The sequence below is a fragment of the Watersipora subatra genome, chromosome 5 (assembly GCF_963576615.1).
Source record: "Watersipora subatra chromosome 5, tzWatSuba1.1, whole genome shotgun sequence".
Classification (NCBI taxonomy): Eukaryota; Metazoa; Bryozoa; class Gymnolaemata; order Cheilostomatida; family Watersiporidae; genus Watersipora; species Watersipora subatra.
The window spans coordinates 56,654,400-56,667,633 of record NC_088712.1 but is presented as its reverse complement, the minus strand read 5'-3'; the positions used below and the strand labels follow the sequence as shown (position 1 = coordinate 56,667,633).

At 35.4% G+C, this 13,234-nt stretch overlaps 1 protein-coding gene across 1 annotated transcript; it reads right to left on the bottom strand.

Moving 5' to 3' along the window:
• Positions 1-450: 450 nt before the first annotated feature.
• LOC137397497 (uncharacterized) lies at positions 451-984 on the bottom strand. Its single transcript, XM_068083789.1, has one exon. The coding sequence runs from the start codon at positions 982-984 to the stop codon at positions 451-453; it is 534 nt and encodes a 177-aa protein (XP_067939890.1).
• Between the last annotated feature and the right edge of the window lie 12,250 nt (positions 985-13,234).

Here is a 13,234-nt window from a genome sequence, read left to right as displayed (position 1 = left end):
ATCATGTTCCTCTACCAAATTAGCTTGTAAGAAGATATCATCAGCCATGTTTTGTATGCCCTCTAGACCTGACAAAACCTGCTGGATGATATACTGAAAACATTCCGGGCTAGCATTGACTCCCATTGTCAACCGCTTGTAGCGATACAGGCCAAATGGAGTGGAGAAAGTGGTAATATCCTTGATTCTTTCTCTAATTCTACTTGATTAAAGCCCTGATTCATATCTAAACGGGAGAGAGCCTTCCCTCCCTCTAAATTAGCAAGCAGTTCCTTGATTGTGGGAATGGGGTGGCGTTCACGCGTAATTGCTTTATTTGCCCTTCGCATGTCAACCATTACCCTAATGTCACTATTGTCTTTAGGTACACACACCAGGGGACTGCTCCACTGAGACGGGACACCCACAACCTGCTCTATGACATCCTCACCCACCATAGCATCTAATTTCCTACGTAACCCCTCCCTGATTCCAAAAAGGAGTTCTCCTAAGAGGTTGAGCTACTGGCTCTACTGTAGGGCCTATGTGGAATTTGACGTAATATCCTACGAGCTTACCCAAGCCTTGGAAAACTGTCGGAAAACTTTTAATTATGTCATCAGAATTGCCAGGAAAAATATTACACAAAACATTATCACTATATGACACTAAAGACAGACTAACAGCTGTTTCATGTGATAACAAGCATTTAGCCACACCAATGAAAACATAGAAAAGAGCATGTGCCATTTTATGACCACATTGAACATTAGCACTGAATGACCCACACAAATCGGATTTTCTCTTGCTGCCATAGCCGAAAAGATTGTCATCATCATTGACAGCTTGCAGTGAGATGCTATGCTTGGACTTCAGCTTATTATAAGTGACAACACCAATAATATTGCTGCAGGCTCCAGTATCAAGAGCGAATGGAATTCTCTCACCCATGATGTTGATATAGCATCTAGGCATCTTACTTCTAATATGCTGAATGGCATACATGTCACTATCGCTTGACTCAAGGTTGTTTACGGCGGACACGCTAGTAGACTTTTTGGGTTTTCCATTACAGAATTTAGATCCCGCAAGGTTTCCTTTTTTTGTGGCATGTGTTACAGTTACGGTGCCTCGTTGGTCAATCTGTACTGCTGCTAAGATGTTTCTCGCTCATACACCGGAAACATGCTTTCTTCTTAACTGTAAAACTAGGAGTAGACGATTTCTTACCATGCCTCCTTTGCTTCCTTACAGCTGAGACATTGACTGCGAGTGGGGTGGTGACACTCATAAAGTCTAATTTCTCTTCAATCTCCACTTGTCGAGCTATGGCTACCGCTTCGGAAAGGTCTGCTTTTCTGTCAGCTGGCATTGATAAAGTCCTGTCCAGAACTGTTTTACTACTGACACTTATCCGGAACTGTTCTAGCAGATTTTTTTTCAAATTAGCCTGAAACTCACACAATCGAGCTTGAGATCGTAGTTTCAGCACAAACTCTGAAACTGACTCTGATGGACTTCTTTTCACCTCTCTGAATTTCACCCGCTCCATCATCTTGTTCATTGTTGCTCCATAATGCCTTTGTAGCAGCTCAATTAACTCCTCTGCAACTTCTTTTGGCTTCCTTGATACAGTTAGGCAGGCCAGCGTTTCATATTGCTCTTTTGACAGTCCCATGATGAGCACATGTTTTTTCTTGTCCGGTTTGGTTCCATGAAACACAAATTTTTCAAATACGTCTCCACCTTCCCACCATACACCAGAACCGCTGACGCTGTGGTTGCACTTGTTGCTGACATATTTTCCAGGCTAGCGTAAAAACTTTTTCCTTCGTCGCCAATTTAATGTATTCATTTATACGTTGATTATCATTAGAAATGTACAGGGAGCTTCCTAACCGTTTGCTGTGCTAGACTAGACTAATTTATTTCACTGAAAGATTTTGTCACAAACAAGTCAGCAATGAATCAGACGACACACAATAAGAGAAACAATATTATGGGCTGCTACACTGAAAGCATAACAAAGAAACATTTCTGCACTAGCTTGTAAAAACTGTTGATTCACATAATGTGCTGCATCAGGTGACATACAGGTGTGATGATCATGAATAATCAAAAAATACAAACCTTGGTACATTACAGCTATGAACAAGATTGGTAATTTATTTAATAGAGCCGTTGTGTGAGCTCAGCAAATATTACCTACTGGTTAAAACCTTTTGTAGAAATGAGTATGCAGCAGGCTTAAAATATAGGGTATAATAAGTACTCAATCTACTCTGTTTATTTTTTACAATATTAAAAAGCTCAAAGTTTATTCCTAATAAATTATGACAATGCTAAATTTAAGTAGCGCGAAAGACAGAAAGACAATAATTCATTGCTAGCATTACAATACTTTTCTTTGATTCATTAACTCAGCTGTTGTCAGTTGTTTCTGGTGGTTTGGTGGAAACACCACAAACCATTTCAATAGTCCAAGTAGTGGTAACAGGTTGAAAGGGTTTAAAAAAGTAAGCAGGGAACTATATCAAAATACCAATAAACATAATGCATGTATATTGATACAGCATAAAATGGTGAGGTGTTCAAATATTCGAGCTAAAGTTCTTGCTTAGTGCAGATTTACCTGCTTGTGAAATGTCAATGCAAACCTTTTGTAAATAGTCACCAACGTGATGTGATGGACCAATTCTTTTTATAAATTGAGCGAATTAATTTTTAGCTGCTTAAAATGTTTTCAAAGTCAATATTCTAAAAGATTTTTGATGTCTAAATAGTCAAGCTATTTCTCCATTTACTTGTTAAAACACTATTCATATTTCACCACAGCATGTTTATAAAAATATTCTTTACAATCTTTATGAACATCTAACTGTGGCATAACTAAAGTTGTTGGAGTTTGAGCTACATGTATGTCTAAGGCAACGACAATGACTTTAAAATGGTTCAGTACGTGGTATGCAGGATAAAACACGCTTAGTATAAAATAATGGATAAAACAAACTGATATAACTGTTTTCATTTGACATACAGCCCACTCACAGCACAGACAGAAAAATCTTATTACACATTTGATGAAACTTTGACCTTTGCACCTGCGTAAGAAATTTCTTTTTTCCCCTGCATCTAGCTTTCTTTTTTCTTTCTTTCTCACTCTCTATCTCCTTTCTTTAGCTTTATAGCTCTTCTGCTCTCTTGCTATCTCGCTCTCTCACCCTCTCACCCTCTCTCCATGTCTCCTTCTCTCTTCCTTTCTCTTTCTCTTTCTCTCTCTCTCTCTCTCTCTCTCTCTCTCTCTCTCTCTTTCGCTCTCTCTTTCGCTCTCTCTTTTTCTCCCTTTCTCTCCCTTTCTTTCCCTTTCTCTCTCTCTTTCTTTCTCTCTCTCTCTCTCTCTCTCTCTCTCTCTCTCTTTCTCTCTCTTTCTCTCTCTCTTCTCTCTTTTTCTCGCTTTCTCTCTTTTTCTCTTATTCTTTCTTTTTTCTTATTTGCTCTTTCTCTTTTTTTCTTTCTCTCTTTCTCTCGTTTTTTCTCTTTACAATCTTTCAATTTATTGATGCTTGTAATTTTACTTCTATTACGCATAAAATGCTAGCTTTACTGTAAGTTGTAGCAAACATGTCATTGAGTGCAATGAGCTTTTATGAAACATTGTTAAATATAGATATAAAATAAAAAAAGTGTTTCCAAATTTAAAATGAAACAAGTATTGAAAGATCTAACAAAAGATCTTTTGACAAGTTGGAGGTAAGTTACCAGAATTATTCTATCCAAAGGTTTAATAATTGTTTGTCCAAATTATTGTTTGACCGGAAAGAGAGAGAGCAAAATATAAGCGACATTCGCTTTGGCCCAACAAAGGGTTAAATTTATCTTCTCAAAATTCTGACGAGCCATTTGAAAAATACACTGCCAGCCTCTATTTGAACGCCACCTCCAATGGACTGCCGCTACAGAAGAGGAGTTGAAAAATAGAGCGCCATTGCGTTCAATAAAATCTTTACGATATATATATATATATTTGATATATATATATCAAATTTTTTGATATATAAATATATATCAAACTATTTGATATCTATCTTTACTTTGATGCCTTTCCATTGCCTGACGCTTTGCGCTGGAACAGGACCTGATAGTGAAGCTCGTAATGCACTTATAGTAATAGCCTACCATACTAGAAAGCTTTCTAAATTTCCGAGCACTAGGATATGGCCACTCCCAGACTGCCCACACGTTCTCAAGGTCAGTAGCCATTTCTTCTTTGGTAACCACATAACTAAGATAGCAGAATTGAGGCTTCAGAAGTGCACTTGGAAAATAAAGCGCCATGGCGTTCAATTAAAACTTTACGATATATATATATATATATATATTATATCAAATATTTTAATATATATAAACATATATTAAAATATTTGATATGAAATATTTCAAACATGTGCAAATATATATTTATATATAAATATATATATCAAATATTTTGATATATATAAATATATCAAAATATTTGATATCTACTTTTTCTTTGATACCTTATCTTGCCTTATGCCTCACAGGACATGATAGTGAAGCTCCTAATGCACTGATGGTAATAGCCTACCATACCCAGGAAGCTTTCCGGCTTTCTGAGCCGCTAGGATATGGCTAGTCCCAGGCTGCCCGCACTTTTTCAAGGTCAGCATCCACTCCTTCTTTGGTAACCACATAACTAATATAGCAAAATTGAAGCTTCAGAAGTGCACTTGGCTGGTTTGAGCTAGAGTCCCATTTCTTGTAGCCATTGGAACACTTCCACATGTACAAGCGAGTTCCAAAGTTTGGTGCAATGCTGATGATGTCATCTAGATAGAGCAGCAGAGGTTTTACCTAAAGACCATGTATTACCAGCTCCATCATACTTTGAAAGATGTCTAGTGTAGAGCTCTGCCTAAAGGGCAAGAAATTTCACCTCCAAAGGCTGGAATGTGATATAAATGCTGATTTCTTCTTGCATCAACATTCAGGAGCACTTGAGAGTAGCCGCTGACCAGATCCAGCATAATATATAATCTGCTGTTGTGCAGGCTGTCAAAGTTTTTATTGATTCAAGAAAGAAGGTAAGCATTATGATTGGTTACGGCATTCAGGCATCGATAGTCGATGAAGAACCTCCACTTACTTTTTTTCTAACTTTCTAACACATAAATATTCATTTTGGCTGTTTATGCCAATGTTCAAATCTAGACTTGGTCCAGCGTTACCAGACTAAAAACCATCAACATAAGAGAGAAACATCAATAGAAAAATGTCTAGCTATTATATCTTCTCACTCAATATTTATGTGTTAATATTCAAGTTTTTGCCAAACAAGAAGTCTCACAGGATATGAGCGTGATCTTCTATGGTAGGTGCATGATTCATGTCTGAGCAGCCAAGTATAGTTCAAGCTGTTCGGTATGTACAGTAACATTTTAAATATTACTCAATTATTATATCATTATGCTCAGAATAAAAAAAACATCTTTAGAAGTGACCACCAAATTTGGGCCTCCACCATTTTATGAGAGAATAGTTCTTACACTTGCCATGCTTACATCAGTAGCAAGTGCGCATGACTGGAGATTAGACTGGGCATGATTAGACAAAGGAGCTCAGAAATATTTTGTAGTTGCTACATACCTTGCCCACTTCTGTACTCATTGTGAAATCACCCAGAACAGTGGTTGTTAACCTGGCTTCGATTGATATATTTTCTTGCTTCATAAGTGAGCTCATTTAGCACTGGGAGCTCACAAAAACACAGGCGTCACTGCCTACAGGTATTTTTTAATGACATTTGGTGACTAAAAACAGGTTGGCACTCAGATCACAGGAACAAAACAAAGCACTAAGGAGTTGTGCTGCCTACACAATCCATAGGTACATCTGGCATTGAAAGATAGACAAGCGCTATGATACTATGGGTGAAAGTATTTATTGGTTGCTTAGCAACAGTTGATCAGGTATATGTACCAATGAAGTCAAACCAAAGCCAGCTTGGAAGATGCCCTGAGAGTAAAGCATAGCCATGTAACCAAACATTTCAGCACATGAGTTGTGGTCCCCAACTAGGTTGCAAGTTAATAGACTATCATTCAAAAGTGCTAGAAGATTGGCAGCTTAGCTTGTCAGCACTACAAGATATCTAACTGGGAGTTGTCTCTCTACATAAACACTGGTAGTTCTCGTTACATTTAGTGAAGGCTTCTGGTTTTTTATGTCAACAGAACTTTCGTTTATACCGATACCATATTTGGTCATCTCTCTTGTGTTAGATATAAATCAAAGCAAAGAATTTTAGTAATTTTCTGTTGTTCCAAAATTCAACTCATAAAGATCATCATGTGCATACATGTATCAGTGAGTTGTTGTTCTCAATACTGGTGATTCAATATCAAGGCTTGCTGCAAAAACTAATGAATCAATTATATTAACAAATCGATAAAATTGTTGATTATAGGGATTTTATTCACATCATTAGCAATTAGTTAAGAGGCTATTTATTGGTTACCACTCTTTGAGTGTATGCTCTTACATGAGTTAAACTAGAACAATGATCCATGAGTAAAACAAGTTTTCAAAGGTGAATGCTTTTTAGCAAAATATAAAACCGATAACTGGTAAAAAATCATATACTAAAAAAGTAAAAATAGATTTTAAGACACATCATCATCAATAAATGACTAATAATATATAACAATGTGTAACCAGACTAAAAATGAACAACTCAAAATGAATACTTTTCTTATTACATTGTAGATGAATGCCATCCATCCATGTCTTCATAAGGTTGGTCATCCACTGCGATGGAGTATGGATGGTCAACTTTGCTGTTTAAAGCTAAAACTTCATAACTGCCTGTCTCTTCACCTAGAAACAAAAAACCAAATACTCGGAAACTATTATTGCTTCTAGAGACTATTATTACTTTTCAATGACAACATAAAATTAAAACCTTGTCTTATCCTTTATAAATGTGGTCATTACCTGCAGTTGCCGTGTTAGTCAAGTTTGACCGTCTGCCACGTGTCGAATTTGACCTGGTAAAATATCAAGAACTGCCAATATAAATAAAGTGCAGGGTTTATGTATTGATGATTGATGTATTGATGATTAATCATGCTTGACTAACTTGGTCTTTGCATAGCTTCTTAAAAGTTTTCTTGCAACAAAATTCATATTACAGTTATTCGTATCAAAAGGCTCACTATGTCTTACTCTGTTGTAGGCGCAAAATATGTGGAAATGTGATTACAAGCTGTTAAAAGCTCAAAAACGAAAGTTAATCGCAGCCATCACAAAAACGCCGCAGTTTGGAATCTCTTTATTTCGGCGACATACTCAAACGTTTTGGTTATTGTTTTGACACGTGATGTTATCACGTAAAATTAAAAGGCCAATAAAAGGCTCAATATAAAACGGCCCATAACAGTGGTTTATGAAAAACACTTTGGGTTCTACCAAAGAGCCTGTATCAAATATAGATGCTCGCTACTTTACAGTTTTGTTTCGGCCTGGTCTAATCATCTGATCGCAATCTGATAATGTGACCCATACTTCCTGCCAAATGATGCGAACAATCTCTGCAGCCTTTTCTCGATTATCACAGGTGACCAACAGGCTTCTCAAGTTGATCAGAAGATGATATGCACTCCTTCGAGCTAAGGTTAAAAAGATTAGGCAAATTTCTACGGCAGGTTTTGAGATATTAATGCTCAAAGTGACAGCATTACAATGATAATGAAATAGACACCTAAGGACAATAGAAATGGTTTTATTGCAAGAATGAGGTATATTTGTGAAAAAATTTTGATGAACCGGGTTGCATGAAAGTTTAAACAGAAGCCATATTGTTCAGCTACATCCTATTTGAGCCGTTTTGGAAAGGGATTCCAATCTACGACATTTTTGTGATGGCTGCGATTATCTGTTCGTTTTTTAGCTTTTAAAAGCTTGTAATCATATTTTCACATATTTTGCACCTACATCACAACAGAGTAAGACATGGTGAATCTTTTGATACAAATTGACTGTAATGTGAATTTTGTTGCAAGTTAAGCTTTAAGGAAGCTACTTAAAATCAAGCTCATAAAGCTAGCATCAAATTACTAAAGAAAGCTTGAAAATACAATGTGTGATTTTTTTACTGTTAGACAACTCTAAAACTGTTTGACCTCTTTATAAGACTGACACTCTGCTAACCTGGCATCATATTTTCAATACTCTGAACGGAGCATATAATGGCAAAAACACAAATCAATTGAACAAATAAGTAATAAAACTATGTATACATTTAGCTCCGTACTTCCCGTTGAGCACTCTTTACTATTTTCACTCAAGTCCCCTTCCACAACTTAGTAATGTTAAAATATGTTATTATGTTATTGTTATTATTATTATATTATGTTATTATTATAATATTATATGTTAGTATATAATGTCAGCATGATGTCAGTATATTTTAGTATATATTTTAGTATATATTGTTAGCATGGTGTTAGTAAAAATGTTAGTATATTTGTTAGTATATAAAGTCAAACACGGATAGCTCAAATACATTGTTAACTCAAACGGATTTGTTCCGCCTGTTCCCACGCAATGATAAATTGCTTTAGCTAGCTCGAACTTGGCATCATTACCTCGAACAGCTTTTGCTCAATGGCTACCAAGCTGGTTGTTATTACTTTAGCATATTGCTTTATTCTAAGCCATGGAAGTAAACATCAGCTTTCAGTAGTTCTCAAGCGTTGTTATTACCATCATTGGCAAAATATTTTTGTTAACGACTATTCTAAAGGCTTGCAAAAGGTCAAGTTTTACCAAGCATCAGCATTGCGATGGCCCATCGTGAGCAAGGGAAAGAATGAAAACCTACGGACAATCATAAAATAAAATCGGCAAAACTGATCTTGGTTAAACTGTTCAAAAGAAAAATATGTATTTTTTAGCGTTTTAACTGCAATCAAGTTTTGCTAATTTTAATCTGAAAATGTCCTGGCAGTCACATAATCTAAAACGACTAACAAATCTCGAGTGATAGAAAAATGTCTATACTTTCGGATAAAATTTTTTAAAACTTTACATTAGTGGCTTTTTAACTTGCAACAAGCAACATATGATTTTGTTTTATATATAGTTTGTATATGTACATGTATCTACAGATAAATACATACACTTGTGAAAGTGCTCTGATTACTTGAACGGTCTGATAACACGAACACTTTTGCTCAGTCCCGTGAAGTTCCAGTGATCTGTGTTTGACTGTGTATATGTTAATATATAATGTTAGCATAATGTTAGTATATATGTTAGCATATAAGTTAGTATATATGTTAGTATATAATGTTAGCATAATGTTAGTATAAATGTTAGTATATATGTTAGTATATATGTTAGCATATATGTTAGTATAAAACAGTGGTTCCCAACTGGTGGTCTATGGACCCCTAGGGGTCTACAGGAGGTTTTGAAGGGTCCACAGGCTGGTGCCAATATTGGTTTTTCTAGCTAGATATTTACAGCTATTTCTGTCATAGTGGTTGGATCAATGATATAAAACCCTAAAAGGATAAGCGACGGCTATCATATGGGAGGGGTTTAATGATCGAAGTCTGTTGGGATTGTGCTAGCTTGGGTTTCAGGGCTAATGCAATTCCTGCGGAGTGGTCACGTTGTCTTATTAGGTTTTTGGGTCTAGATTTTATCACCTATATGCGTCAATTGCTGGATATTACCTGATTTCCGGTTAGTAGTACAAAACAACACAACCTGTAACCAGCAAACACATGATTCTCTCTTTTCTTCTTCAATTTCAGCAATATACTAAGATCCATGTAAAATAAAACATTTCAACTTACTTATTTTTACCAATTTTGAGGTTTTTAGGGGTCTTGGTATATGCTTAAATTTAAATATAATTTACCCGAAATCACCCGAACAACGATCTTTTTTCCCTAGTTTTTAATTAATATTTTTCCACCTCTAATATAAAATGGCAGACTTTTGTCGTTGTCACATTGTTTGACCTGGCCAATAAGATGGGACAGCGGGCAAAGCTGTGCAGTGTAGTTTTCATGCTAAAAATCTAAATGTAAAACCAAATTTGGATAATTTCACAATGGCAACTATTAATATCATGAATGCTTGTTAATGGCAACTGACTGATCATAATTGTGACAATATTTGGCAACTATATTTATTTGACAACAAAATGAAATTAGCAGATCAGTAAAATAACCAAAGATGTTTATGAAGATAAAACTATTGAAAAATTTTGGCCTTCCATGATTCATCCATATCCACAGACAGCCAAACCCGCCCTTCGAACTCTGCTCCCATTTGTGCCTACATACTTAATCGAGTTCGCTTTCTCCTCCATGGTTGTTCTCAAATCGAAACAACGAAACCGACTGGGACTTGAAGACGACATGCGATGCGCTTTGTCAACCATTTTCCCAAAGATTGAGAATTTGGTGAAAGGTAAGAAGTACAATCCATCCCACTAACAAACTGACTACTGAAAATTAACAGTCAAAGCAATTTAGTATAGCATTGCTTTATATAAGTAAATAAATAGAAACACATCAAATCTGCTGACTTTTATATTATTCTAATTTATAATGCAATCCACTTTACAATACATTGTTATAAACATAATATATTATGATGTTTATAAAGGGGTCCATGACTTTTATATAAGTAGCTCAGGGGTCCATGGCTCCAAGGTAGTTGGGAACCACTGGTATAAAGGTTCGTATATAATTTTAGTAGATATGTTAGTATATAAGTTGGTACATGTGTTAGTTTATATGTTAGTATGTAATGTTTGCATAATGTTAGTATATATGTTAGTATCTATGTTATTATATAATGTTAGTAATGTGTTAGTATATATGTTAGTATATATGTTAGTATTTAATGATTGCATAATGTTAGTATATATGTTAGTATCTATGTTAGTATATAATGTTAGCATACATGTTAGTATATAATTTCAGCATGTTAGTATATATGCATATATACTGCAAATGAGTTACTAACGCTTAAGTAGTATAGTGAGAGCAGATCTACACACCTTTGCACTTAAAGTTGGATTTTGGGTACATTTTAGCCCGAGAACCTCGGAGAATGGTGTTGTCTGATGGAAAGTTTGGGGGGGGGTAGGTGTGTGAGTGTTGGGAGCTAAGGTTATGAAGTTTGAGAGGAATTGTGGGAAGGATGCGGTGCCGGTCTCGAGAGGAATCGCGGGAAGGATGACGTGAAGAGGGGCGACGGTTTCGCGTTTCGATGCGACGGGTTTGGGGTTTCGTCGACGTCGGCGACGACGATGTCGACGAGTTGAGCGATCGAACGTCGAATGGTTGGGGTCGGGTTGGCGACCGGTGAGGTGAACGTTGTTATGTCGTTTCGGTTGAATGAACGCTGATGTTGGACGAGTTCGGGCGTGTCTATTCGTGGAATCGGTTAAGTCTCCCTTCGTTATAAAACTCTTTAAAGATGAGTAATAAAAAAGGGGAAAGTCGAATGAATTATTCATTATGAAAAATTTCTTTTGAGAAGACATGAAGAGTCTTTATAGAAAACTAGATGATATAATTCAAATTTCTCCAATACTATTTATTAGTTTTGGATTTTTTCCGGTTAACGGTGAATTTTTACAAAATTTAATTCAATTTGAACATAACCCCTCGGATTGTACTTATGGTATAGCTAGTTATGAAATTATTCAAAGGTTGGGAATTACTGAACGACTTGTTCAATGGGCTAATCCATCTTCACGGTCAGCGAGATATTGTGTAGGCAACTCAGCTCGTTCAAACTTTTGTGGATGGAGATCAATGCCTATTAAGTTTGTTTGTTATCATCCACAATTCGAAGAAAATAATGGTAGATTTACAGCTCCAATTAATTCTTCCACTACTCGATCCACCATCAGAACTACACATACATCCAGAATTCCTACCACCACCACAACTACACTCGCTAGTACAATTCCTACTACCACCACAACTACACTCGCTACCATCATTCTAGCAAGTGGAATCACAACTCTTCCATCATCTGAAAATCTTAAGGAAAATATAACTAATACCCCTCCAAGTAATAAAGAAAGAGGCTATGGAAATGAAAGTTTTTCTGTAGACAAATTACAGGATGTCGAAATTTTTTATCATAATCACATGCTGCTGCTAAAGTTGTAATCTAATTATCATGCTTTCCTAAATTTTTATTCCACAATGAAAATGATATGTGAATATTGTATTGATTTTATTTTAATAATAGTATCTTAAAATATACAATAAAATATAAATTCTCCATCTTTGGAGATGAAGATTTTATTTCTAAAGGTTCTATTGATTTGCATATATATTCATTCAAAAAAAAAAAAAAATCTTTTTTATAAATACTAATTGTCAGTTTTCTGTGGAGATGAAGAGCTTGTCACTTCAGAATATTGTAATTCTTTCTTATCGAGAAAGAAGTATGTGCTGCTTGACTCGCTTTTCTCATCATCTTCTTTTTGTTTTGCATCATCACTGTTTAAATATATAAAACATTGAGGAATGAGAAAGGATGAAATAAATGGATAACTATATATCTTTGGTTTTAAAATTCTCAAAATCTACTTACCAAAATATACATTGAGCTAAGCCATCGTATACGTCTTGTCCACATGTGCAGGAAGGTAATCTGTCTATAGGATAATCCAATGGTAAATCCAATTGCAACTCCGTTTCACTATTTTGAGAGTTTGTTTCTTTCGAGATGTTTTTTTCATCACTTTCCTCACCATCTTCTTGATACCTGTTTAATTTTTTGAAAATCCATTGAAAATTGAGAAAAGATGATGTATATAAAATGAATAATTATATATTCATATAAAACTTTAGAATTTAAAATTTCAAAATGTACTTACCAATGTACACATTGTGCTAATCCATCATATACATGTCCACATGTACAGGAAAGTAGTCCGTGTGTACAATATTCCCATGGTGTAGCCCAAATTTGAACACAACTATCTGTACATTTCCCTTCTGACATTTTACCCTTCTCAGAATTCTGTTAGCTTATGAAGAGTGTTATGATAATAATGATTCGTTCTCGATTGCTTTATATAGTTGAGCATCTGTAAAACGCTTGAGTGAGTTTAATGAAAATTTATAAATAGATTACAAAACATTTCTCTATGCTTACAATTTCGCGAAAATGAATTTCGCGAAATTACACA